General features: G+C 38.7%; 1 protein-coding gene and 1 long non-coding RNA gene across 8 annotated transcripts in view; one reads left to right on the top strand and one right to left on the bottom strand.

The window, feature by feature from the left end:
- The window catches only part of KIF25 (kinesin family member 25), a 40,832-nt gene that overhangs the window by 12,350 nt on the left and 3,765 nt on the right, over positions 1-24,717 (top strand). For all 6 annotated transcript variants that reach the window (XM_084513459.1, XM_084513462.1, XM_084513460.1 and 3 more), the window contains 8 exons: positions 914-1,002; positions 2,837-2,879; positions 6,613-6,680; positions 11,421-11,495; positions 15,871-16,020; positions 17,106-17,282; positions 21,187-21,338; positions 23,726-23,923. In XM_084513459.1, the coding sequence (XP_084369585.1) occupies positions 914-1,002; positions 2,837-2,879; positions 6,613-6,680; positions 11,421-11,495; positions 15,871-16,020; positions 17,106-17,282; positions 21,187-21,338; positions 23,726-23,923 (952 nt within the window). The remainder of the gene's footprint in view (positions 1-913; positions 1,003-2,836; positions 2,880-6,612; positions 6,681-11,420; positions 11,496-15,870; positions 16,021-17,105; positions 17,283-21,186; positions 21,339-23,725; positions 23,924-24,717) is intronic.
- Positions 6,843-23,731, bottom strand: LOC311433845. 2 transcript variants are annotated; one of them, XR_014690983.1, is made up of 4 exons: positions 22,149-23,731; positions 21,920-22,030; positions 10,072-10,180; positions 6,843-7,385 (listed from the first exon to the last, which is right to left on the bottom strand). It is a non-coding gene; the product is annotated as an uncharacterized lncRNA (long non-coding RNA). The 2 variants fall into 2 exon arrangements; XR_014690984.1 differs by lacking the exons at positions 6,843-7,385; positions 10,072-10,180 and adding an exon at positions 17,290-17,565.

The raw sequence follows: 24,717 nt of genomic DNA, 5'->3' as shown, positions 1-24,717 counted from the left end.
TTAGAATTCTTAAAGTGATCAACTTGAAATTGAAAAATTGTCTTCCTTTTTTTTTATAACACATATGTATATATATATATGTAGCTGTATCCTGTTCAGATTTTAGTGATGGTTTGTTTGGGATTCATTTTTTTTTCTTTTTTGTTCTTTAAATTTACTCTTTCTGCCCATCCCCCAGATGACTAGTTTTGAGTTGCCTGATTCAGAACCTGATTTTTAGAAAGACAAGCCACTTTCAGACAGGATTCTTCTAAGTTTTTCTATCTCAGAGAAAGAAGCTCTTCGTTAAAAAGTACTTACCTTCCAAACTCTGCTTTGTGTTTCAGTTTACTGAGATAATCCCCAAGGCAGTGTGGGGAGTTAATGCCAGTGTTCACTAGTCATCACAAGCAAGCTATTCTCCCTGATCCACAATGAACAGAAATGATCACCAGGTTAGATAAGGAAAAGTCTGAAGCAGCCTAAAAAGAAAAATCAATACTGGCGTTTTAGTCACGTATGACCACACAGTGGAGAGAAAAAGAAACAAAATGTTTTATATCTTGTATGTTCCTGGGGGCTGGTTGAGAAGAAATGCATTGTTTAATGTTGTCTGTTGAGTTAATATAAGTGAAGAAGCTCAAATGAAGAGGAAGGAGACTGAAGAGTGAGACTGAAATGGTTCACACTGAAAGCATCTTTTCTTTTTTGTACAGACTGGAGAGGACTGTACCATTTCAGAGCTCTGAAGAGGTTATACTTTCTCAATTAAAGTTAGGAAAAAGCAAATGATACTGATACAGTCTTTTTGCTCCACAGAGTTTAAGTCTAAGGCTGTGATTTTGCCTGCTTTCTTAAACACATTCATGTCTGCATGAGTGTATTTGTCCTCTACAGTACTTTGTGTTAAATTGTGTTAATAATCTAATCCTAGGAGCTGAGAGGAAATATCAGAGTCCATTGCAGGATCCGGCCATCTCTACCTTTTGATAATGCTGATGAACATTCAGTATCACAAGATAGGTAATTTATTACGGCTGTGTTATATCTTGTCTGACTCATAATTAGTATAAAGTGAAAATGATAGTCACATGTCACAGAATCACAGAATCACAGAATTGTCTAGGTTGGAAGAGACCTTAAGATCATCGAGTCCAACCTCTGACCTAACACTAACAAGTCTTCCACTAAACCATATCCCTAAGCTCTACATCTAAACGTCTTTTAAAGACCTCCAGGGATGGTGACTCCACCCTGGGCAGCCCATTCCAATGCCTCACAACCCTCTCAGTAAGTAAGTTCTTCCTAATATCCAACCTAAAACACCCCTGGCGCAAGTTGTTCTTGTATACTTCTGTTTTTGTATATTTCTGTTCTTGTATATTGTTTTGTATATTTCTGTTCTTGTATATTTCTGTTTTTGTATCTGTGGTGAGTGGTAAAAAACTAATTACTCTTTCTTCTTTCTCCTTGGCATTAATTGACTAATTGGTATTAGTCAATCTTAACCCTTTGTCTAAAATTGTGTCGACCGAATAGAAGCCCATAGCTGTTTAACAATCCAAGATTATCTGTGGTTTGGCAGAAGTAACACACCTGCAGACAGCGTAGAGTATATTCACCATCCGGCACAAAGCCTGGGACACAGTAATGTAATAGCAGCTGTCAGATGTTACAGGTAGAGAAACACACTCAGCATTTCAGTTGTTTTGTCATGCTGCAGAATGGATTTGCTGTCAGTACAAATGCTGGTAATTCTATTTCTGTATAATTTGGCTCAACATTGCTAATTTATAATGCACTTACTGTAACTGAAGTGTCAACACATCTGTAGAACCAAAAGGAAAAGGGGGATTAAGTGCAAGAATGTGCCACAACTAGCTGAATTCTCCATAGATTACTACTATGAAAAACGGTAGGAACTTAAACATACACAACTGGAGAAAGAAGGGGAAGACTAGGTGGGTGGCTAGAAAACAGTAATATCGTCATCTGACCCATCAGAAAATTACTATTTAGGGCGTTTATTTTACTTTTACTGGCTGGTACTTCTAAAAGAGTGTTTTAAAATTTGTTCACTTTTGCCAAATTTTAGGAAAAAAAAATGTTTTAATTAAAATAATATGAAATGTTAGACAAGACAGAAATTTCAAAGAGCCTGAAGGGGAAACTTGCGTTAACCTGTGCTTGATATACCTGGGAAAGAACCAAATCACTGTTTCTGTTAGAACAGTGTTCCTGTATTCAATTAGGTGCTAAATCATGACATGAAACAGGATGGACTGGGCTAAATACACAATTATTAAGGCAAACTTTTCTTAATAGATCAAAAATAAATTTAAATAAAACTTAGTTGTGAGACCGAGGGCTGATTTTGAAAACATGTGAATGAAGATTTGAATGCATTTATGCCCCTCAGCAATCCAAGTCATTTTTTGGACTAGTAATGGTTGCAAAATTACTTCTGACTGTATTTTCAGGATCAGGGCCAAATACCTAAAAAGATGTTTTTCAGTTTAATGTGCTAAAGGGAAAACCTCCTGTTACAAGCTCATATTACAATTTCAAAACAATAGAATGGTTTGCATGTGAATTAGTCTTAATTGGGTTTATTCTATTTTTTTAAAGCAGATTATGTTGCTTGATTGCATATTGATGTATTTTTTCATTATTACTATTCACAAATAACTGTGGTGTTAGCACATGGTACCATAATAATGGAAATTCTGGAAGGTATTATTTAGACAATGTGTAGTTCACAGATATTTTAAGCATTTACTTTCCAGAGCTAAATGGAACATTTAGGTTTGAAAGCTACCTTTTTATCAAATTGGCTTTTTTTTTTTTTCCCTTACAGGCAAAGAAACTTCTCAGAAAAAGTGGCATATGCTGTTGATGATGTGAGTATATTTGATGGTGAAATTCAAGAGCACATTTACTGATAGTCGTAAAGACAAACAAAGGGACCTGGGAACTATAGGTTTGAAACAGAATTAGGTAATTTCTTGTCAACTGGTGCCCAGCTTTGATCTCCCATGGGTGCAATAGCAGGTGATTTGTGCTGTTTCCATCCTGAATCTTTGTAGTAATAGTAGCTTGGAGCTGCTGCTGGTGCAATCATCCATGAACTGGAGCTTGTATGTTTGCAGTAGTCAAACCATTGCAGACTTCCTGCAATCAGTCCCTTTGAGCCACTTGTATTTACTGTAACCATTTCTGTAATTATGTTAGGTCTTTTTCATTTTATTATTAGAACCCAACTAATGCATTAGCCGAGAAATATGATATCTCCTGAACCACAACAGCCTACATGGTACAGCAGTCAAGCATGTTAAAGTGTCCTGGCTTAGATCCATCAGGGAAAGGAGAATGAGCACTGAGGTTGCAAATCCAGATGACATTCCAGCATTAATTGAGGCCATTACTGAGATATAAAATTTAAAAAGGCTTAATAGTGTGAGCTAAGGTCAAAGTATTAACTTGACTTTTAATTTTCTTAGCCATCATGGTTCTTAGTCAGCTGCTCACTGTTACTCATGTATTAGCCAAATTCTCTTCTATAGTATAAAACATAAAATATTGCTAAAGTGACCTAAAGTATAGTATGCATTTAAATCTCCAAAATTATAGCTTAATTAGACTGATCTCTGTTGCATAAAGTGGATACATTTATATAGATATATATGCAATTAGGAAATTAATGGAGCTCATGAAGAGTCTATTAAGAACAAGTAAATATGTCAGGAGATAAAAAAACAGGGATCAGTAATAGTAGATGTAGTATTCTGGATGCCATGATTTGATGATTTATTGTACTATAAAACGCCTTGACCATTTCTGACCTGCTAAATTTTATTATATGAAGATGAAATTAGGTAATATTTAGGTTTTGGATTATTTCATATAGATATGTGATATATTACTGTACTCATATTTTTATAGGCAAAGCAGTCTCTGCTTGCTTACATCAATATATAAGTTTCAGGAGTTTTAGTTTGTATGTAACAGCGAACTGGTAACCTTCAGGATGCTAACCCATTCTCATGTTTAAAAATCTGTATGAGATATTCCAGGAAAATAAGTGTATGCATGGACTTAACTATAAAATGAAACATGCCAGATCATAGCATCACTTAGGTTGGAAAAGACCCTCAAGATTGTGAAGTGCAAAGATACTATCTTCCTGATTTTGGAAAAGATAATAGTGCCTTTAAATGCTTTATTGGTTTGCCTTGACATTTATTTGGTTAAAATGCTTTCTAGTTCTGATCAAACACTTCGCATGTTTGTATTAGTTTCTTGATAATTTTTTTTAATCGTGTTTTCTGTTTGAAGCTCATGAGGGAGGATAAAGTACAACTGACTTTTTACAAAAAGCAGTCACTTTAAACTAAGCTAACAGAAGTAAAGGAAAATAATATTTATTGCCTGTTTCTTTTGCTTTTAACTACTGTAGGTGTTACACTTGTGGATAGACTAAATATGCAATTTTAGATAAAATTATGGGGTTTGATTTGATACGAAGCTAGGGCAGGTACCTGCCCTAGCCTAATACCTGAAGTGATGTTGTTTGACTCCAACTTCCTTTGGCACAGGAGAAAAGAAGGTGGCTGCTTCCAAGTGATTAATTTCTTTCAAATTATTTTGAAAAGGTTTTCAGTTGTGAGTAGTGGAGAAAAAAAGGAATGGCAAAGAGACTGCTCTGAATATCAGTGCAAGATTCTGATGGTTTTTCAAGGTAGGAGTGGGAAAATATGAATTAACACAGGAAGACTCCTTTCCTTGAGAGATAATTTTGTACTAGATCAGGTGGATGTAGCTATAGTAGTAGGATATATCATTGCTCCCCAGGTGCTTATCGCCATCCCCATCTGGAGGTTTCTTCCCCCAGTGCAGGGAATCTTTCAGGCTGTCCGCGTCTGCCTCAGCGCTGTGTCAGCCAGTGGCACTGAAGTTGACAGGGAAGCAGATGAGGAGCAGTCACAGTTGTCCTTTCATTGGCTCTGTTGTAGAGAAATTCCTTGTGAATTGGGGTGATAAGCCTTTACCAGATATGCAATAACAAAAGATAGGAAATTATAATCACAGCTGGATTTTGTGATCACACGTCTATATCCACAATTCCTTATGCCTCATTTATTTTTTATTTTTTTTTGCCTTATGGCAAAATTTCACTAATTTCACTTCCTGAAGAGCTCCTCAGGCTTAGGTATCTGACCAGGATTATTCTGTGACTCTGGGGTGAAGAAAAATGTTCCTCAGTATTCATGTGATACATCTGTAAGGATTTCACAGGCACTATTGACAGGATCACCTTACGAGATTTTGTATGCCAGCAGCTGTGGTGGGTATCCTGACCCATACTGATCTCCTGAGAAGGGAGGGTCATTACAAACGCTCGTGTGAAACTTCTTCCTATTAACAATGCTTATGTTTCTAAGTTATGCAAATAGATTTTTTCTCTATCTCATTTCTCACCTTAAGGAAAGCTGGTCTGAAAGTAAATATGACATCTGAATGAGAAGGGTGTTCCATAACCCTGCATCATTTTCCTTTTTGTTGTTATTTTTTCTCCAGAGGCTGTTAATTACTGATCCTATTGCAATGTCTGCGTTGGGGCGTTCTGTAGCAAAGCATTGTGCTCACATCCCTACTGCTACTAAATTTGCCTGTACTGGAATGGGTGACGTAGCTCATTATACAGCAAGTGTTGCCATAGTTAGATTGATAATGATACACTGGCCTTCTCCAAAGAAGAAAAGATATTTGTAAACTTAAGAAATTTGGGGTTTGTTAGCTGTCTGCATGCTAGACATACTGTTATGCTGTCATTACTTGCTCACCCCTTTACTACCTCAATCAGTGGCAATACAAGGTTGAAGGACAGCAGTTTAGCACTCTAAGCTACTTGTTGGAAGAGCAGTACAAACTGCAGCATTCCTATCAAAGGCAGTAATATAAGCAAAGGTTACTAAGCCAGGAAACCTCTTTGAACTCAGTGAAGCATTTTGTGTGCTGAGGAGCTTCCATCTGAAATGTGGAAATGATAATTTTTTCTCACATTATTTCTTTACTTTTTTTTTAAGCAAGATACACCATGAAGAGCAAAGACCATAGAATTTAGTACGGGTAATAGCTTTTAAAGAGCTGCTGACACATTTGTCCAACTTACAAAACTACTATATAATCCATATGGAAAGAGATTTCTACTAAAAACTCATGGAAATCTAGCAACTGTGTGACTGAAGTTTTTCCTGACAGTGTGGACTTGCATGATATGCTCTGAAATGTGCATCTTCTGCTCCGTTCTTGGCACAAACATTTATGAAAGCAATCTGAAAATGCACTGACCTCATAATACAAAAAGGCTCTTTTCCATTTTTCTACCTATGGTAGCAATTAGGGAGGTTAGATTTACTTTCCTGGGGTTTTCTAGGCACATAAAGTTTAGGTAATGGTTTGGATCTTTCTTTTGAGCATAAGTGCACACATTTTGTGTTGGTTGTTCTTTAATAATCTGAATCTGTTCTGAGATCCCTTCTTGCGGTCTTGCTAGTTCACTGCAGTGAAATAAATATTTCAGTTTTACACGTGACTATGATATTAACTGTAAGTGTTTTGTTTTTCTCCTAGGAAACTGTTCTGGTAAAGTGTAGCCGTCCTGGTCATGCATCAATAAACAAGACTTTTCAGTTTGAAAGGTGGGTCGTCCTGTGTAGCAGTCTGGGTTGATGGAAGATATGTATAGTGAAGGCTAATTTTTTTTAGTAGGCATTGTTTAGAAAGTAATGTTCTTTATTATTTTTATTTTTTTTAATTCTTATCTGGTTTTCACATTCTTTCTACTATAGAATAATGCACTTCAGGATATAAATGCCACCCTCAGTCCTCCTTCTCAGTGAAGAATACTGATATGCCTGAGTCTGAAACCTGTCTAGAGACATATTTGAACCTTCTCACAGTCTAAGTACTTCTCACCATCCTTGCAGCATGTTGTGGGATAGCAAAACGTTATCCATGTTTTCAAGGTGCAGAATAGAGGTGGATTGAATGACTTCAGCTTTAGACATAAAGCATGACTGAGCCAGAAACCAAACTGGGGACTATTATGCTTCAATGTACAGTCGTGCTACTTAAAGTAGGCTGGAAATAGACAACCGGATAGAGTGGTGGCATGTAAATCAGTGCTCCTCTGAGAGAAAGGCTATGATGTGGTTACTTTCCCTGTTAGATGCCAAATAACCCATATAGGTGTGAGAGATTTTGAATACACCAGCTGCGATAAGAGTTTTCATTGGTGTTTGTGCCATACTAGACACTGGGGATTCAGCTCACAAAACAGAAGCAGCAGGGAGTCAGGCTGGAAGGTGCCTCAGGTTCTTTCAGAATGGAGCTAACCGGAACCTCTGAAAACAGGAATGAAGACTTAAATTAATATGAGATCTTTGTAAAGCAAAAAATACAAAATTTTACTCCATGCCGTTTTTTCAAATAGAAATTTTGCTTTTCTGCACTATGTCTGTACGTTGCAATAACTCAAACAGTAAGTCTTCTCCTCTGGACCATGCTTCAAAACCCTGTGGAAACAGGACACATGAGCACAATCTCATGCTTCTTTGCTGAAGGCAAAGTTGATTTAAAGTCGACTGTATCCAACTTGAATTATTTGTCCTGGTCTAATCTTAAATTCTGAGCCTGTTTCAGCCCAAACTGCTGTCAGTTGGCTAAACGTTGTCATTTTTTCACCCTTCCTTTGCGGTGTCTTTCTAAGATGCTGCTTTTTTCTGCTCATGAAGATTGGGGACTGCTATTGTGTAGGTCACCAAATGACTGAAAATTCCTGAGATAATGCAAATCTTGGGGAATCTTTACTCACCCCATAGGTTACAGGACTCCCTTGATACAGGGCATATGTGATCTCTCAAGGTATATGGCACCTCTTGCGTTTGCTAAGCTACTTGAAGTAATTCCTTTCACCTTCTAGCTATACCTAACACAGCCATACTAGCTGAAATAAATGCAGAATAATGCTGGAATTCAGCTCTATAGAGCAACAATGTTATCAAGACAGGATGCCAGAGCTGCTGTGGCTCTGGACATGTGGTGTATATCCTGATAACCAGGAAAAGGGTTAAAAAAATGTAAATCCCCCAAAGAATGCAGTTCTTGGGGAATGTTTTTTCAGTGTCCCAGCACAGCTCTTTTTTTATAAACAGAAGAGCATATGGTTCTTATGAACTCAAAAATGTTTATTTTTTTAGCAATGTTTTATGGAACTAATAAATGTCAAAATATTTGATTTCAGCTCAGGAAGAAAATTCCAGCTTTCAGCATGTTATGCTTTTATAATTTTATTGGTGAATCAGTTAGCAAAATAAAAAGAAGCTCAAAATTTTCAAGGTAAAATTAACATTAATCACTACACAGGGACAAATCTGTCATCATTCTGGTAAAAAATAACTGAGCTTATAGAAACAGATTCTCTGGATTTGCTGTATCTTTCATGGTCTGGGATAGCTAATTGTGTGTCCATGCTTTAGCCAGTGCTGTGATTACAGTGTAGCATAAACTAGTTCAAGCCAAATTTAAACTGCTTCATTTGGGTACTGGTAGCATTTGAAGCACAGCAGCTAAAGTAGTGGCACTAAAATGGCTTTAGGAAGTTGAGTAAATATTTGGAGGAGTTATTGTAACATGGAGCCCCATGCCTTTCCTTTTGAGCCGCTACCAGTACCTGAACCTGGCATAGTTAGCTATGTCTGTACTGCTCTGCAGTGCAAACAAGACCACAAAAAATGGTTAGTTCTAGCTCTGGTTGTGGTTGGTTGCAATGTGTGCTCTAATAGACAGCAAAACCTGCCAAGAGCAACTGAAGAATTTTTGAATGTTCTTATCTCCTAAATATGTTTTAAATTTGGTGGTTGTTTTTGTTGTTGTTTGTTTTTGTTTTTGTTTTTTAACCTAGTAGCTCTGAGGGAGATGTTTTGATGTGTTAAGAAAAAAAAAATACAATTTCAACATAAATTGAGTTTGAGCCCTAGTTGGTTAAAATGCAGGAGATAGTGCTAATGAATGTTTTGCTGATTGCAGATGATAAATGAAGCAGAGAAAAGAGTTTGGGAAAGTTTTTGCTTTTATATTGACCTGGAAGATTTGATGTGTAAAGCTTATTGAAGCATGTGCATGTATGCATGCAAAGCAAGGATGGAGTATTTATTCAGCGCTTGTGTCGTCCCAGTAAGAACTGTGCCACATCTCTGCATATTTGTTGGTTTCTCAGTTTAGTATGACAGCACGTCAGCGGAATGGCAAGACAAGCAGTATTCGTCCGTCAGGCCAGAAAAGTGCTCATTTCCTGATTAAAGAGAGTACATTTTCATACAACTTACAATTAGACTGTGGAACGCTTTGCCACAGGATGTTACGCCAGGCCAAGAATTCAGCAAGATGCAAAAAAAAAAAATGACTTGAATGCTAATGCTAATAGTATTTTTTTTCAGCAGACATTCAACTCATATTTCAGCTTTGAGAGCAGTTTACAGCTATTAAGGATTAAGATGAGACAGAGATTAATTATTCTGTCTCCAGCCACCATGGTGTTTCTTGTTTCTTCCCCTAGCCATTGTCAGAGACAAAATGCTGAACTAAGTGTTTTGGGTCTAATTCTGTATCTGTTTATCAGTGATCCCTCTGTACAGTCTTATTTGTGGAGAACATGAAAATGAAATCTATGTTTGTGTAGGCTCCAGACTGTAGTGGCCAGATCCTGGTCAAACATACAAAGAGACTTGAGTAAATGCTAAAAAAACAAACTGTGTTCTTCATGAAGTTAAGCTCTTAATATCAAGTATTAGTGAGGTGTACTAGGATAGTATGCACACAGGGAAGTAACTACGTTTTATAATACTTGCTGCTACCAAAATTCCTGTTTCTAGTTAGTCATTTTACTATAATCTATAGAAAACACACACCACTTATTGGAAAAGAGAGCTAATCAAACTAAACCAAACCAACCAAACAAACAAACAAAAAAGATCCACACCAGAAAGATACCAGAAAAGGATGCTTTTTTCCAAATGTAAAGATTCATACCTCAAATTCTGAAGTGGTGGTTATGGTATTCATGTTTCAGATTCTGCCCATCTTCCATAAACAGCACTTGTTGCAGGCTTTAGTCTTGGGGAAGTTACTTTTTGATGTGCTAGAGAAACAATGAATGAGTTAGGATACCCATGTTTTGTGATCAGAATTTCCTGCCTTTGATGATTTCTTATTTTCAGGTCTTGGCTTTATGTTGTATGAAGTTATATTTGAAAGGGTTAGTGGGAAAAATTATTTGTACAGCCCTCTCTTACCTTATTTTTTCTTGAATTTGAAAACACGTACGTAGTTGTTTTAGACATTGTTTTGGCCCAAGGGTTACACTGTCATTGCTCTTTTCTAACAGGTGGAATAAGTCAGTTAAATTGTCTTTCATTCACTTTAAAAATTAGTCTGAAATCCACATCACGACATAAAAGAAAGTCATCCCTCTGGTTATCATGGTGAGAAATGTTTATCTCAGAAAAGGTCGTTCAGCAGAGGTGCGGATGGAAATACTTGAAGATGGTGCTGCCCACGAAGGTGGTTTCAATGTTAAACTTGACCTCAGGAGCCTCCGATTTCTGCTCTGCTACTGACTTTTCTGAGACAAGTCCCAGGGCAGATTTGCAGCCTCTGTGCATCTTTTTTCACATCTAAAGGAGGAGTACAACCTGACCACTTGCTTCCTTAGTGTGACACAAAGGAGACGCAGGCAGCAGGGATATCTCATAGTCTGGTATGTGGGAGAAAGAAAGATGGATCTGTACTGCCTGGAAAAGACTCTGTCTGCCAGAGAGGCTGACAAAAGGATTAAGACTAGCTCAGAGCACCACAAGTGTACGCCTGTAAATCATTCCCTCCAGTGCAGGCAGCAGACTCTCCAAAACAAAGCAGGAGAGAAGCTTGAAGGTCTCCTTTCCAGTCCCCTGGACTGCATCACAAAAAAGTTCTTTGGTGAATCCTGGCCCCTCTCCTGGTCCAAGGTTGTGTTCTGTAATGGACCATAGGCATGTTGGACATTCCTACACAACCCTTGGGACTTGTCAATGCACAGCTTTTTTCCCTCTACTGAACAAAGTGGTGACTCCCATGGCAGCTCAGCTCTTCCTCATTACCTTTTAATTTCCTGGCATAGGAAGTCAGGTTTGGAGCAGCAGTATGCAGGTTTGGTATGCCAGCTTCATACTGCCAAGCTAAATAAGTCTTCTAAAACCCAATCTGTAAGTGCTGTTGTCATAGAAATGCCAGCAGGTCACAAGCTTTATATCGTAGGCCTACATTTTCCCTAATCTGTTATCCTGTATTATGACAACATGTATTTCTTTTTCTCTAGTTAATCATTGTACTTTGCTCCTCAGAGTTTACAGTGCTTTTGAATCTCAAGACACAGTATTTGCAGATGTGGCCCCTTTGCTAACATCTCTCCTGGATGGGTAAGTTTAAAGGTGGGAGTAAGAAAGCTAAAGGGTCATTGTCTACCGAAACCCATCAATTAAAAAGAATTACTTAGTAGTGGCTGTCCAGTCAAGTTCTGTGACTTTGCAGTTCCATTTTCCTGTCTTTTTCCTACTGAACAGAGTGAATGTTGTTTCTCTATATAAACATTGAAATCACTGTTCACAAAGTTTAGCACAGAAGACAAATTTGGAAAAAAAGTACTTCTGATGGAAGATGCTATCTTTTTTTCTTTGCTGTGTTTTGGTAGATTATGTTCTATAAATGTTTTTCAGTTACATACACAGTATAATATATACATCTTTTATATACATCTTTTCCAGAAGTACATTTATACATAAAATGCCTGCTGGGACACTCTGTGATCATCTGTTCTGTTGTTTTACATAGCACAAGCCATGGGAGGCTGTACAATCACTTCTTGGTTGAACCAAAATTGAGCGTCCTCAGCTGTAGTTCTAACACCCTGCGGGCATTTGGGTTAAAGCAGAATTCTGGTTTGAATACACTAGTGATCAGCTACAAAAAACAACAAATATGTGTAATTACTTTTAGGCATTGAAGTTCATTAAGTGTGACTTTTTTTTTTCATTTATACCAGAGCAGATTCAAGCTATTATCCAAAAGGAGCGTTGAAGTGCCTTAAGGTTTGAACTAAGATTTAAACAAAACTTCCTTTCTAACCTTTCTTTCTCTCTCTTCTCACCCCTGCTCCAATACCACTGGTATTTGTTGTAGACCTGTCATGGACCTGCTGCCCCCTGAAGAGGGCAAGGCAGCCAGCCCCTTTCCATCCACAGTGGCACAGCTGAACAGTGGCAATCCTTGCTCCTGGCAGCCTGCACACTGGAGTTTCCAAGTCTCTCCTTTTCTTACTGATATTTAAAAGCCGCCTAGCAGATGCCTATCAGGATACTGTGGATATTGGGAAACCCCTGGTAACCCTTTACACATGCCACAGCAGGACCCTTAAGGGCTGTCTGGGGCAAGGGGAGTCCTGTATGGCCCATAAGGCACTTGTCTATTTTACCAAGGATAAGTAACCACAGTTGCCACAGTTGAGCAATCTAGGGACCACGAGGCTGAAGGATTACGTAGAAGTCCTTATAACCGCTGTTTTCTTTCTCTAACCTTTCCTTTTGCAATGAAAGTAAATTTGCTTTGGCTCAATATGTTGCCTATGTGTATTCGGACATTCCCGATCTGTACCTTGATCTGCTGGACTTCCAACTTTCTAACTGGCACGCTGAAAGAATCCTGCCCTAAAAGTTAGGATTTTTATATTCATTTAGGAAATGTTCTGTTATTGAAAACAAAAGAGCTGTCTTGTTCTTCCAGAAGTGTCATTTAAACAGAAGCAGATTTTCAGGGAAGGAGAGGCTGTGCACATGAGCCACGTTTCTGAGCAGCCTTCCCATCGTAAATGTGAAACAGACGTACTTGGTCTGAACCTTGAACTTCTTTGCTGCTCCTGATTGTTTTAGTCTGGTCTCCAAAGTGATCTGTAACAACTTAAAGGAGCGTTCCACTGTTTTTCTTTATTTTTCTTTTTTAATTAATCGATTCATTTTTCAGTATAAATACACAGGGAGAAAAGATTGTTCCATACGCAAAACAAATGAAGGTCAGCAGGCTTCAAAGTTTACAGTTAGCAATACAGGTCCAGCATGGGACTAAGAAAATATTTCCTTTCTTTACAACATTGAAAAATCAACCTTATTTATTTATTTTAAGGAATAATACATTTATACTCTTTTGATTTCCTTTAATAGTGATAACTTTCCTCCTAGTGCTAAATTCCCTATAGTGAACAGCCCCACTCTTCTCAGGAGAGGAATATTAGGAAGATACTGATATTCTAATTTGACAATAAAATCTTTTTTTAAACAATAACATAACTAATGGAGTGGAAAAAGAGAAACGTTGGGGCACACAGGTGAATCGTAACCTGAAATTTTCTAATTAGAAGCCTGACGATACAAGTGGCTTCGTGCTCTATTTGAAGCTGCTATGCTGAAAGCAGAACATCAGGAAAGTAAACTAGATAAATGTCAATCAGTCTTCTGTTGCTGCTTCTCCTTTTGTTGAATCACCCAAGTGAAAGTTCATTTGGGCTTGCTGAAATACTCTTTTGGCTTTGGTGGAGAGGTTATCAATGGCTTTATTTCTGATTTGCATCTTTTTCTTCAAGGTTACAAGTACCTGTCTACCTAGCTTTTGACCATACCATCTATATATTGTCAGAACTCCTTTGACCAACACGTGTACTTTCTAACAAAAAGCAATTAAGGGAAATTTAAATAGTGGACTATATGAAAGATCAGAGACTTCTGAAAAAAAAATATATTCTGTTTTTCCTAAGGAATACATCTACTTCCAAGCTTCTGGCTCCCTTTTTAGTTTCAAAGATCTCTTTTTGAATTTGAAGAGAGATTGGAAGTCTCAAGAAACTATGACTTGGCCAGCCAGTGTGCTATAAGGGGAGGGAACTCTGAAAATCGCTTGTTGTTAGCCTAGCCAGAGACTACCAAAATTACTGGAAACTTTTCCAGTGATATAAATGCAATGAGAGTTACGTCAACAGTAAATACTTAGGGAAATCCCTTGTTTCAGATTTACAACTCTAATTTCTAGCACATTTTATTTTGCTAAACCGCTCTTGATTTTCAATTATAGTTCTCTCCTTTACCTCACCATACCTGTGATTAGACTTCTACTTTATACTCTACATCCTGAAGATGTGGGGAGATGTTATCGTAGGTTCACTGCCTGCAACTTTGACTTTGTTCCCTAGAAAGGGTATGCAGGTATTTGCTGTGTTGCCCACATTTCTTTCTAACGAAAGAAAGCTTTCTTAGTAATCCTCAAAAAAGAATTGCTTCTAGGCATATTTAATGTATATATATATTAAAAAAAAAAAAAAAAAAAAAAAATGCAAACATATTTCTCTGCAGTGGCAATATAAATATTTGATGACCTAAACCCATAAATTTAACACAATTAGATTAGATGCTCATTGAAATTTGTTGGTATGTGCTTGAAACAACATTTTTGATAAGAGGAGAAGCGTCAGATAACCAAAAGCAGCTGCTCAGGTCTGCCCACAGTGAAGCTAGAGCTTAAGCAATAAAATTTTACCTCCTGCCAAACAAGGACCAAGCCCATTTCTGCAACCCTAGTCAAGCAGAAATTTCAGCATACAGCAGAGCACTCCTAGTGCGTGGAGAGCCTGCTAATGTTATGTCTCAGAACAAACAAGATAGATAGCCCAGTGAAGGAGCAGTCCTGTCAGCATAACTGCACGTCTTCCAATAGTTTTTGCTGGCACAGGTCTGTGTTCAACACCAAGGTGCTGGCAGCTGCTGCAGAGTAGGCACAGCCAAGCAGGGACCAATCCTCAGCTGCACAGGGCAGCCTTGCTCCTCGCTATGGAGTAGTACCGTGGCTGGACACAGCATATCTGCCCACTTGTTTTGCTTCTGGTGTTTGATCCAATTACCTTAGAAACACACTTTGGGGATAGGATTCCTATATCTAAATTCAGATGCCACTCTCACAGCCCTCCACACCCAACCTCAAGGCTCTGAAATGTCTATAAGTATATCTGTCGATTTGTTTTTGCCAGTATAGAAAAACATTTTCAGAGTTCATATGTCTACTCCAGAAGATGATGAATTGTGTTTCACAGGTGCCTGTACCTCTGCAGTGACATTGCACATTTTCACCTTCTACAAGTCCGTGTCAGAGCAGTTCCTCCCACCGTTATTGCAGAGTAGCCTTCATGTTCATTCTTTTTTGATCTTTGGTTTAAAATGTGTGCCTCTTACTGCTAGGGCTGTCTGGCCTTTCCCAGTGGCTGAGGGCTCTGACCGAAGAGCCTTCCTGAAACAACTGTGAGAGCTGAAGAGTTTACTGTTCCCAGCTGTTAAGACATTAGTGCTGCGGTTTGCAGCACAGCACCGTAAGACAAATCAAACCCAGTGATGGTTTACTTTAAAACACTGCACTGTAAACCGCAGTGGTTCAGGAGCTGATAAACAAGAAGCTGAGCAGTGCACGAACTGGAAGTTGGGCAGACAGGAGGTCTAACATCATCAATCATCCCAAGATAAGCATCCCTGTCAGTTCCCTGCCCTTCAGATGTGCTTAAAAAATAAAAACACGTATAGGAGATGTTATGAGCAGTACTTTAATTTCTGTCATATTTTTAGATAGCCAGAAAAAAAGCTGCAGGGGCAGTATGTTTATTATATTTATTCCAGTTACTGTTCCCAATTTGTTTCGGTTTTAACTTGGTAGTTTACACACACATTTGGTAATGGTAAAATAAATGAAGGCCCTTTTGATTTTCAGGTACAATGTGTGTATTATGGCTTATGGGCAGACTGGGAGTGGAAAGACATACACGATGCTGGGACCACAGTTAGAAGAGAACTTTGCATTTGCCTTGGAAGATGAATCAGAACTTGGAATTATTCCTCGAGCTACCCAAGAAGTGTTCAGGTAACACTAACCTGGTAATAGCAACCTAAGTAAAGGCTTGCTTATGGACCTTTCACCTTAAACATTATAGAAAGGATGAAAAAATGTTTGTAATGTATTTATTTTTACAGATACCAGTTTCACAACTGTTAATATTTATAACATCTCTGACTGCCAATCCATATTTGAAATACAATTCTTTTCTAGTCTCTAGCTTAGTCTGTTTTTCTAAGAAAATAAGGCTATGCAATTTCACTGTGTACATCTGCCCATCTGTCTTTCAGACTCCTTTAACTTTTGAATAGGATTCAACCATAGTTGTGCAAGTCCAAACGATAATTAAGTTCTTAGAAGGTTTGTGAAAATTGACAGTTGGAATAGATGAAAAGGATCCAGGATAGAACCCAGTCCCCAAGAATTGTAGTGGAGTTTTTAACCACTATCTGTTTTCTCTAGAAAACTAGATTTTTTAGTTGAACCTAGTGTGTGATTTGAACTGATGTGCTGCTACATTATAATAGAAGAGTCATTAGAGGTTTTTTCAGCTAAGCCTGTTTCTTTTGGAGAAGAGTGTAAGCTAAATCAAAAGAGCCAACTTTGTACCAGAACAATTGTATCTAACTGTAAGTACTCTCCTGAATAAAAAAAAATCCCTTAATTAATGAATTTTCTGAGCTTTTGGACAGATAGCCCATTACAGATCTAGCTGGGCAGTTTAGCATCTCTCTCTGCTCATTGCCTGCACTCTGGCAGAGTTTATCATACCTTGAGCTCTGAATGCAGTAACCTCCAGCAGAGCAATGGTATGAAAAATTTAGAGGAGAGTGTGGGGTTAGTAGAGAAAAACAATTTAAGCTGGCACAGCTGTTTGGAAAATGAATGTTTACTTAGTGCTTCATGTATAATTTAACTGTATAGTCTGATTTTTCAGCTGAACATTAGCATGTGGGTGAGGCAAAGTCATGACTGTGGATATTTAATAAGCACTTTTATCAGATTGTTAATTAGATTACAATTAAAGAACAGTTCTTTATAAACAGATTGTCCACTTGAGGTTTGACTTTAGCTTTCTTCATTTGTTGTTTTTTTCTATTTTTATTCTCCAGGCTTATTTCAGAAAAGCCACCAGGAAGTTACTGGGTTGAGGTTTCTGTTGTAGAAGTGTATAATAATGAAATTTTTGATCTTCTGGCCAAAGACAGTTGTGGAAAAGTATTTGGCGTCAAACGTGATGTTGTCACAACCAGAGAAGGAAAGAGCAACGTTCCATTGCTTACATATGAGTGAGTGCACAATTTGATCTTTATCATCTGATCATGATGCAGTGTCTGTGTGATGCACAGCTGTCATAAAATTCCATTTTAAATGTCAGGCATTGCTTCTAAACAATGAGTTCTTACCATATGGAAAAGAAAAAACTGGGTGGTTCTCACTGTCTACGAGACTGCAAATGTCAAAATTCTTTGAGCATTATCAGTATAATGAGTTTGGGGTCCTTACGCTCAGAATATCTGAAGAGAGCCGTATACTTCATTGCTGCTGAAATTTCATAGGGTGTCTTGTCAGCTGTAGGAAAAGAAGGAATGACCCAATCACAAAGCACTTTCCCTTTGGTCTTACTAAATGATAAATTTTAGATTATAGTGGAAATGGATGTACTTTTTTTTTTTTTTTTTTTTAGGTTTTAAAGCAGCTGTAAAGTTAGCTTTCTCTACACAAATTGGGTTTAAAAATACTTTCGAAAGATCATTTAAAGTCATCTTTTAATATAAACACCCATCTTGCACTGTCTAGTATTCTGCTTTCGTAATTGGAGACATTAAAGTGGGAATTGAGATGCTGGCATTTGAACCTTCCCAGCATTCAGGCATGTGGTAAGATTGATTCTTACTTATGTCTTGTGGCCTTGGAGGGAGACCTGAAGTAATTAAGGCTACATCTCTACTTGTATTGTTTCCTTGTATGTCCTGAGCATTACAAAAGCTTGTCCTAGTGTATGTAGGAATGGCTCTTGATGTCACATGTGTGTAGCATACAAAGCAAATATATAATTCTTGTTATATATAACACACCTTAACTAATTAAATGATGAAAATACCATGTTGATAACAATTCATATATTAACAAGAGTAAGTCTGTTTCAGATGCTTTATTTTAGTAACAGGGGCACTGTTTATGCTATTATTAAATCAACTTTAATAAAAACAAGTGTTGACAAGCAGCACTTGTGGCACCAGAGTGGTACCAGATGCTACCCAGTGTAAGTAAGCTACTGAACATCTCACTGTGAGCGCCCAGAACATGAACAGATTCCACAAGGAACATTTCTGCTTGTGCACGACACGGAGGTCTAGCAACTTTAAAAAAAAATGTTGGTTTTTGGGCAGATAAATTTGTATTAAGCATCTTGCCTTATTGAAATGTTAAGCACAGTTTTGCAGCATTCTATATTTCTGAGGGAAACAAGATTTTTTTCTTTACTTCTCTATCATAATACTTGTCACAGTCTAATCCCTACTTTTCCAGGAGGAACTGGAAGTCAGATAAGCATTTTCCCTGCCTGAGTTAAAACAAAATGCATGTTCAGTAGAAATAACCGAGGGCAGTATTTTTATCTTGTGGGACTTAAGCCACATAAGCAGACTAGTTGTTGTTTGTCCACTGGGTTCATGATACTGTAATAAAGCCTTGATAAAAATACACTTTCACTGGCTTCTCCATATGTCCAGTAAAGTACAGAGTAGTCTCTTTTCTGTTAACATGAAAAGAAAACGAAAAACTCCTTCAGAAGTGATTGGTGTGGAGCCCAACCTGTGTGTGCCGAATCCTTCTTGAAGTAGCTAACCTTGCACATTTGACTAGAGAAGGAAGGAACTGTACGACTTGGGAAATGCAAATGGGTGCACATAGATTGGGTATGATGGAAGTGGAATACTTTTTCCTGCTTTGCCAGAAGCTCCAAATAATTTTTAGTTATGGCATTTCAAGATGCTGTCCTGAACTCATTCCTGAAAGTATCCTACCCATTTTCTTTCCCAAGGGAAGCTTTGTATAGTTAGCAGGTGCATAGAAAAGAGAAAGGTTCTCTTTCCTAAGCTTTGGAGAAGGGAGAGGCATCGCTGGATTTGTGCCACAGAGATGGGAACTAGAATCAGCAGAGAGGTTTCATTTTACCTTCTATTTCATGAAATGGCTGCAGTGTTTATTTCTCTAAATTTTAATTTATGAAAAAAGAACCTGGAGCCTTGAGATAATCATCTCTTAAGAACACATCCCAATCACTTGGTAAATACTCAGTTCTAATGCATATATAAATAAGAATATGGACTTGTATCTCAATTACAATGCAAGCAGCAAAAAGTCCAATTGATAAACAAGCTATATCAATAATTACACAGAAAGGTTAATAAGAAAGGGCAAAGCCAAACAAAGTAAGGGAACCATTGAATGAAGCCACCCAGCTGCCTGAAATCTCAAGTAAACAGATGGTGCTTTGAATAAAAACACACCCTCATTTGTGATAATATTTCATCTAGAATATATTGGCCTGCTGGGTCTCACTGGCTTCTCCGTGTGTCCATTAAAGTACAGTAGTCTCCTTCCTGTTAACACGGACATCCTACCGAATGACAAAAACCTCAGTCTCTTTCTTCTTTTATGAATTGGTTGACTTTGGAGAACATTCAGCATCAAATTTTTAACCTAACCACAACAGAGCTGTAGGATCTGGTTCAGGAACAGGGGGTACACAGAGTGACAAAGCAGCAGAGGCTTTTTTTTTTTTTTTTTTTTACCATCACTCCTGCTGAGAAGCTGCTGTGACAGGCACGCAGCACTGGGCTGGGGATGCTGCTCAGCCCCAAAGTCAATCGTGTTTTCCTAGTAGGTGCCCAGCACTGACTGCATGCCCCAGGCTTATCTTCTGCAAACTGTTTGGAGCACAGCAGCACTGACCACTTGCCAGAGCACAGCGACAGCAGCTTGCAGAAGCCGACTACCTGTTGGTACATCCTCGTGAAGGCTGCTCACCTCCCCAGGCACCCAGTCCCGGCTGATCAGCCGCTGGAAGATGCAGCTCAGAACTCAGGAAGGCAGGACCTGTCCCCTTGGACTTGAGGCACCAGTCAGATCCCCCAGTGTGAGGCTCTGCCCTCTCTGACGGTAGGAACTAGAGCCACAGCTGCCCTGCTGCTGCCAGCTCAGCTGAACCAGGGAGACATCACGGGCACAGGGGCAGAGCTAGTGCACGGGATGCCAGCACGCATGGCATAGGACTGGTAGACTGAAGGCTGCTGTGGTCATTTAGCTCCTGCAGCCATATTTTAGAGCGTCACTGGTTTACAGAGGGCACTGGTTTTAAGTAGCTGCTTTAAGTGTGTGTAGGTATGGTGTAGCTAAGAGTTTTTCTCTTCTTCAGATGCCTTTGCTTTATTTTTACAGCAAATTGTTTTATCTGAATATAGTTCTTTTTTTCCTTTGAACTCTTCAAGTAGTGCTCTTCATATCACAAAGTATATTTGTGCCCCGCGTGACTTTCACAGCCAAATCAAAGGCAAGAAGGCCTTGCCTTTTATCACATGCTTGCTTTTGCTGATTGCAGTGATGTGGAACCAGATCTGTAGCAAGCAGCCTCTTAGGAGAGTTATTAAGGTGTGTTATATCTGGTGTGTTTCAAAGTATTCAGTAACCAGGCTGTGCTGTGCAGTCGTAATAATTTATATCCCCATCTAGAACTACTAATGTTTATGTGATGCAACTTGAGTGATTATTGAAGGAAGCAGTGCAGCAAAAGGAGAAGGTAGGCAATCTTGACTCATTTGTTTTTAACACTGAAAATCTGGGGAAAATCATAGTGTCTTTTTTACTTTGCCTAATCATTTGATTTCGCTCTCTGTGTCAGGTTTTCTTCCCTACAATTGGTCATATTTGCAGTATTTCAACTGGAAAATAAAATGGATAGTATAAGATAAAACAGTCTACAAAAACTTCTGACACTTTGCTGGTCTACACCACAGCTGCTTGTGTGGCTCAAAACTGAGATTAGTTCTGGGGCAGAATTAAGAAGAGTACAAGGAGTTAGAAGAGCAAGAAGTGGAAATGCTCAAATTCCAGTCTGAGTTACCAGCTTTCTCATGTCATTTTTACTGTGAATCAGTTCAACCTTCTGCTTGTTTCTTTACTTCCTAGGACTGTTGAAAATGCGTCTGAATTTTTGCATCTGGTTATCAAAGGCCTACAGCTACGAGTCAGGCACCCAACGCTAGTGCATGCTCATTCCTCTCGTTCTCATCTGGTTGTTACACTGACCATAACCACAGTTGTCTCTGGAGATAGCTTTGGTAAGGAGGATGTTACTAAAACACTTTGTGAGACAGTTCTTTTTGAAAAACAGCCTGTGGACTTTGACGTTTTCATAGTGGTCTTTCTTCCTTTTTCCAGTGCTTAATATATTCCCTCAGTCCTTTAACTTCTAAATACCTTCTTAAATAACTGACCAGTTTGATTTCTCAATGCTAATGGTTTTCTTAGAAGCTTTCATAGAAACTTTTAACTTCACATCTCTCGACTTACAGAGTTCCTGAAGCTTTATAGCATGAAACAACTAATAAAATAAATAGTATCAGTAAGATAGATGCTCAAATAGAGTGGTTAAGTCCCTTTGTACGATGTATCGTATTATCCATGCAAACCTAGCATTTTCATGCAAAGTTTGAGGTGAAGCCAACCACATGTTTTAGGGCTCAGTATAAGCTGTTGGTGAGAAAATTATTTTTTACCTGCTGCCTTGCAAAAATGTCCATTAAATTCAGAACTTCTTGAACTGTTAGTAACAGGCCACAGTAGGAGCAGACAGCATAGCTGTCCTATTTAGCGCGGCAAAACCTGTATTGCTACTTTTCATTACCACACCAAGACTTACCAGTTTATTGCTTTAGGAATAACTTCAGCTTTGGGGGATTAACTTTGTTTTCTTTTCCTTACGTTGTAATTAGACTCTGTTTCCAGTGCTGTGGTCCGTCTCCTTCATACTCTGCAACAACAATATGGTTTTAGAAAGTGGAAAATATTTAACATTTTTTCCCCTAGATTGCTATCGGAAATTAAACCGACAATATTAGCAAAACAGAACAAACAGTACCCTGGCTTACCTATGGCCCTTGCCAAAAGACACAGCTCCTTCACATGCTGCAGCTCTATGGTTCCAGATGTTAGCTCTGCCCAGTTCCAGATTCTTGTCAATCAGAGAGATGTTCAAAACACAGAGTGTTCGCACCACTGGCACACCAGCCATCTCATCTAGTCCAGGCTTCCCTTTGCCCTTTCTAATTGCTGTCACCCTACTGCATCTGGCAACAAAACTCCACAGACACCTCTAGTCGGTGGTGAATGCAGACTCAGGCTTTCAGCTTACAGTGCATGGGTGAAGGTGAGCAAGGTGAGCAACACAGGGGAGGAAAGCAGCATTGCAAATGGATCTCTGTAGCAGTTTGACACTGCATTCTGTCTGTTTAAAAGGAGCAATTCCTGGTTTACAAGTCAGGTGCAATTGTCAAATATCTCAAAACTGGAGACCTCAGTCACTAAATAAAAAGTCTCTGATGAGTTCTGCACTGAAAGCCAGGTTGACAAGCAAGCACTTTCTCACGTTTGATGAAGGTCTTCTTACATTTTGTTTCAGTAATATCTATTGTTTGAGGAGAGCAGATAGTTTGTTTCTTCATCTCAAACTGGAGAGGACTGAGAACACTTATTTTTACACTGGTTGTCCTGAAGCCATTTATTTTGTGTAAACCAACACAGCTGCCCAGTCTACAGAGTGAACAGCTACACTGGCTATTAGCAACAGGCGAGCTGGAGAGGTACAGAGCTCTACAGCCCAGTTCAGTCTCCTCTTTATTCAAGTTTTGCAGCTGTGAACTTTATACTTTTGCAAGTAGGCTCAAGTCTTCAAGAGAGTCGCTTATCTCTATTACCTATAGCAGAGTGTGTGCCTTTTTTCTTATACATCTTTCTTCACAAAAGAGAAGGGTGTGGATGATTAAAAAAAAAAAAAATGAAGAAAAAACTTGTTTAGGGAAAGCCATTTTGCACACGTTCTTGCTAAGCTGATGTCACAGCAGCTTTTCCAGAGAACCCGTCTTCCTCCTCCTTCCCAGCAGACAGAGGAAGCCAGATGCTGCTGCTAAGGAAGAGGAAGGATATGAAGATGCAGCAGTGGACTATGATGGCTGAAGGAGGTCCAGAGGGAACAACAGCAAAAGACAGAACAGAAGAGGCAGGATGAACTTTTTTCTTTTTTCTTTTCTTCCCCCCAGAGCACCAGCAGAGAATGTTTCAAAGGCTGAGAAACAGATTTCAGAACTTACTGCTCCCAAGCATCCAAAATCACACTTTGTTTGCAGTCAGTCTAAAACATGAAAAAAAGTGCCTCTTTAAAGTCCTTACTGGACTCCTGTTCCTTGTTTTCCATGTTGAAGTGCAAACAGTGAGGATATTATATACAATACAACCTACACCAAGTCTTGTTATCAATCTGTTGGATAAGGAAAACCTTAATTAAGATAGAAAAAGCTCTACAGCTTGCCCACGCCATTGACTCTGACTCATGTAATGCTTTAGTTAGAACAGCCTGATATTGTACTTCCCCCATTGATGCCCCACTTTTTTCTCCATCTCAATTTCCAGTGCCAATACGAAGCTCTCATTTGTTTTTTCCATTAACCAGGTACTTCATGGGAAGATGAACAAATCAGTCAGAGACTAAATAAAGAGTTTTCCTGCACCTATCCACAAAAAACAAGAGAGAATAGATCCACCTCTTCTTCCAGAGCCTCTTCCCCAGCACAGCTTGAAGCAACTGAGAAACCGAAGCAAGTCAGAACCAGACTGCAGCTGGTGGATCTGGCGGGCAGCGAGTGTGTCGGTAAGCAAACGCGGCCGCTTCTGACAAAGCTGTTAGGAATGATGGGCATGGATCCTCCCACACGGGGATTAAAACGTTTACATTGAGCTCCTCGTGTAGAAATATGTGCTACCCTGCCTTCACGCAGGGGTGGTTTAAACACAGATCCTGAAATAACAAAGTTTTGAGGCCCGATTGTTCCAGTTTTACGCTGATACTGTTTAACCAAAAAGCTGGCTGCATAAGCCTGAAATAAGCCCAGGGCGGTTTCCCCTATCATAAGTATATTACTGGTGCAGATTGGTTTTATTAGGCCTGTTTTTCTACTCTGAAAATTACCATGTCTTTGTACAGGAATGTTTAAAGTGCAGAAATTATTTAAATATTACAAATGTCTGTAATAATTGATATCACTATTTTTCTGCCTTAGTGCAGAGAAAGTCTTGAAGGAAGTTAGCGTTGAAAAGATAATATTGCTTTTGTTGTTTCTTCAAAGCATTTTCTTCCTCCCCCTTCCTCTAGGCACACAATAATTTCAGAAACTTGATTATTTCCTAAAGGACAAGCTTTCTTACCAAGAAAAGCCATGCAGCCAAATGCACCATTCCAGAAATAATGTTTTGAAAACTGAACTAGCATTATGAAAGAGTCCTTTACATTACTGCCAAGAATTCTTGCTGTTCCTCACTGTTAAACTTTTGTTCTACAGAAAAGCCTAATATAATACATTATTTTTCCATTTGCTCCCAGTACTGGAAATTGTTTGGTAAACATGTAATTGAGCAATGTTGTGTGGGTTTTTCTTCTCTCAGTTC

The sequence above is a fragment of the Aythya ferina genome, assembly GCF_964211825.1.
Source record: "Aythya ferina genome assembly, chromosome: 3".
Classification (NCBI taxonomy): Eukaryota; Metazoa; Chordata; class Aves; order Anseriformes; family Anatidae; genus Aythya; species Aythya ferina.
The sequence above is the reverse complement of the archived record's forward strand: the minus strand, read 5'-3'. Positions and strand labels throughout refer to the sequence as shown.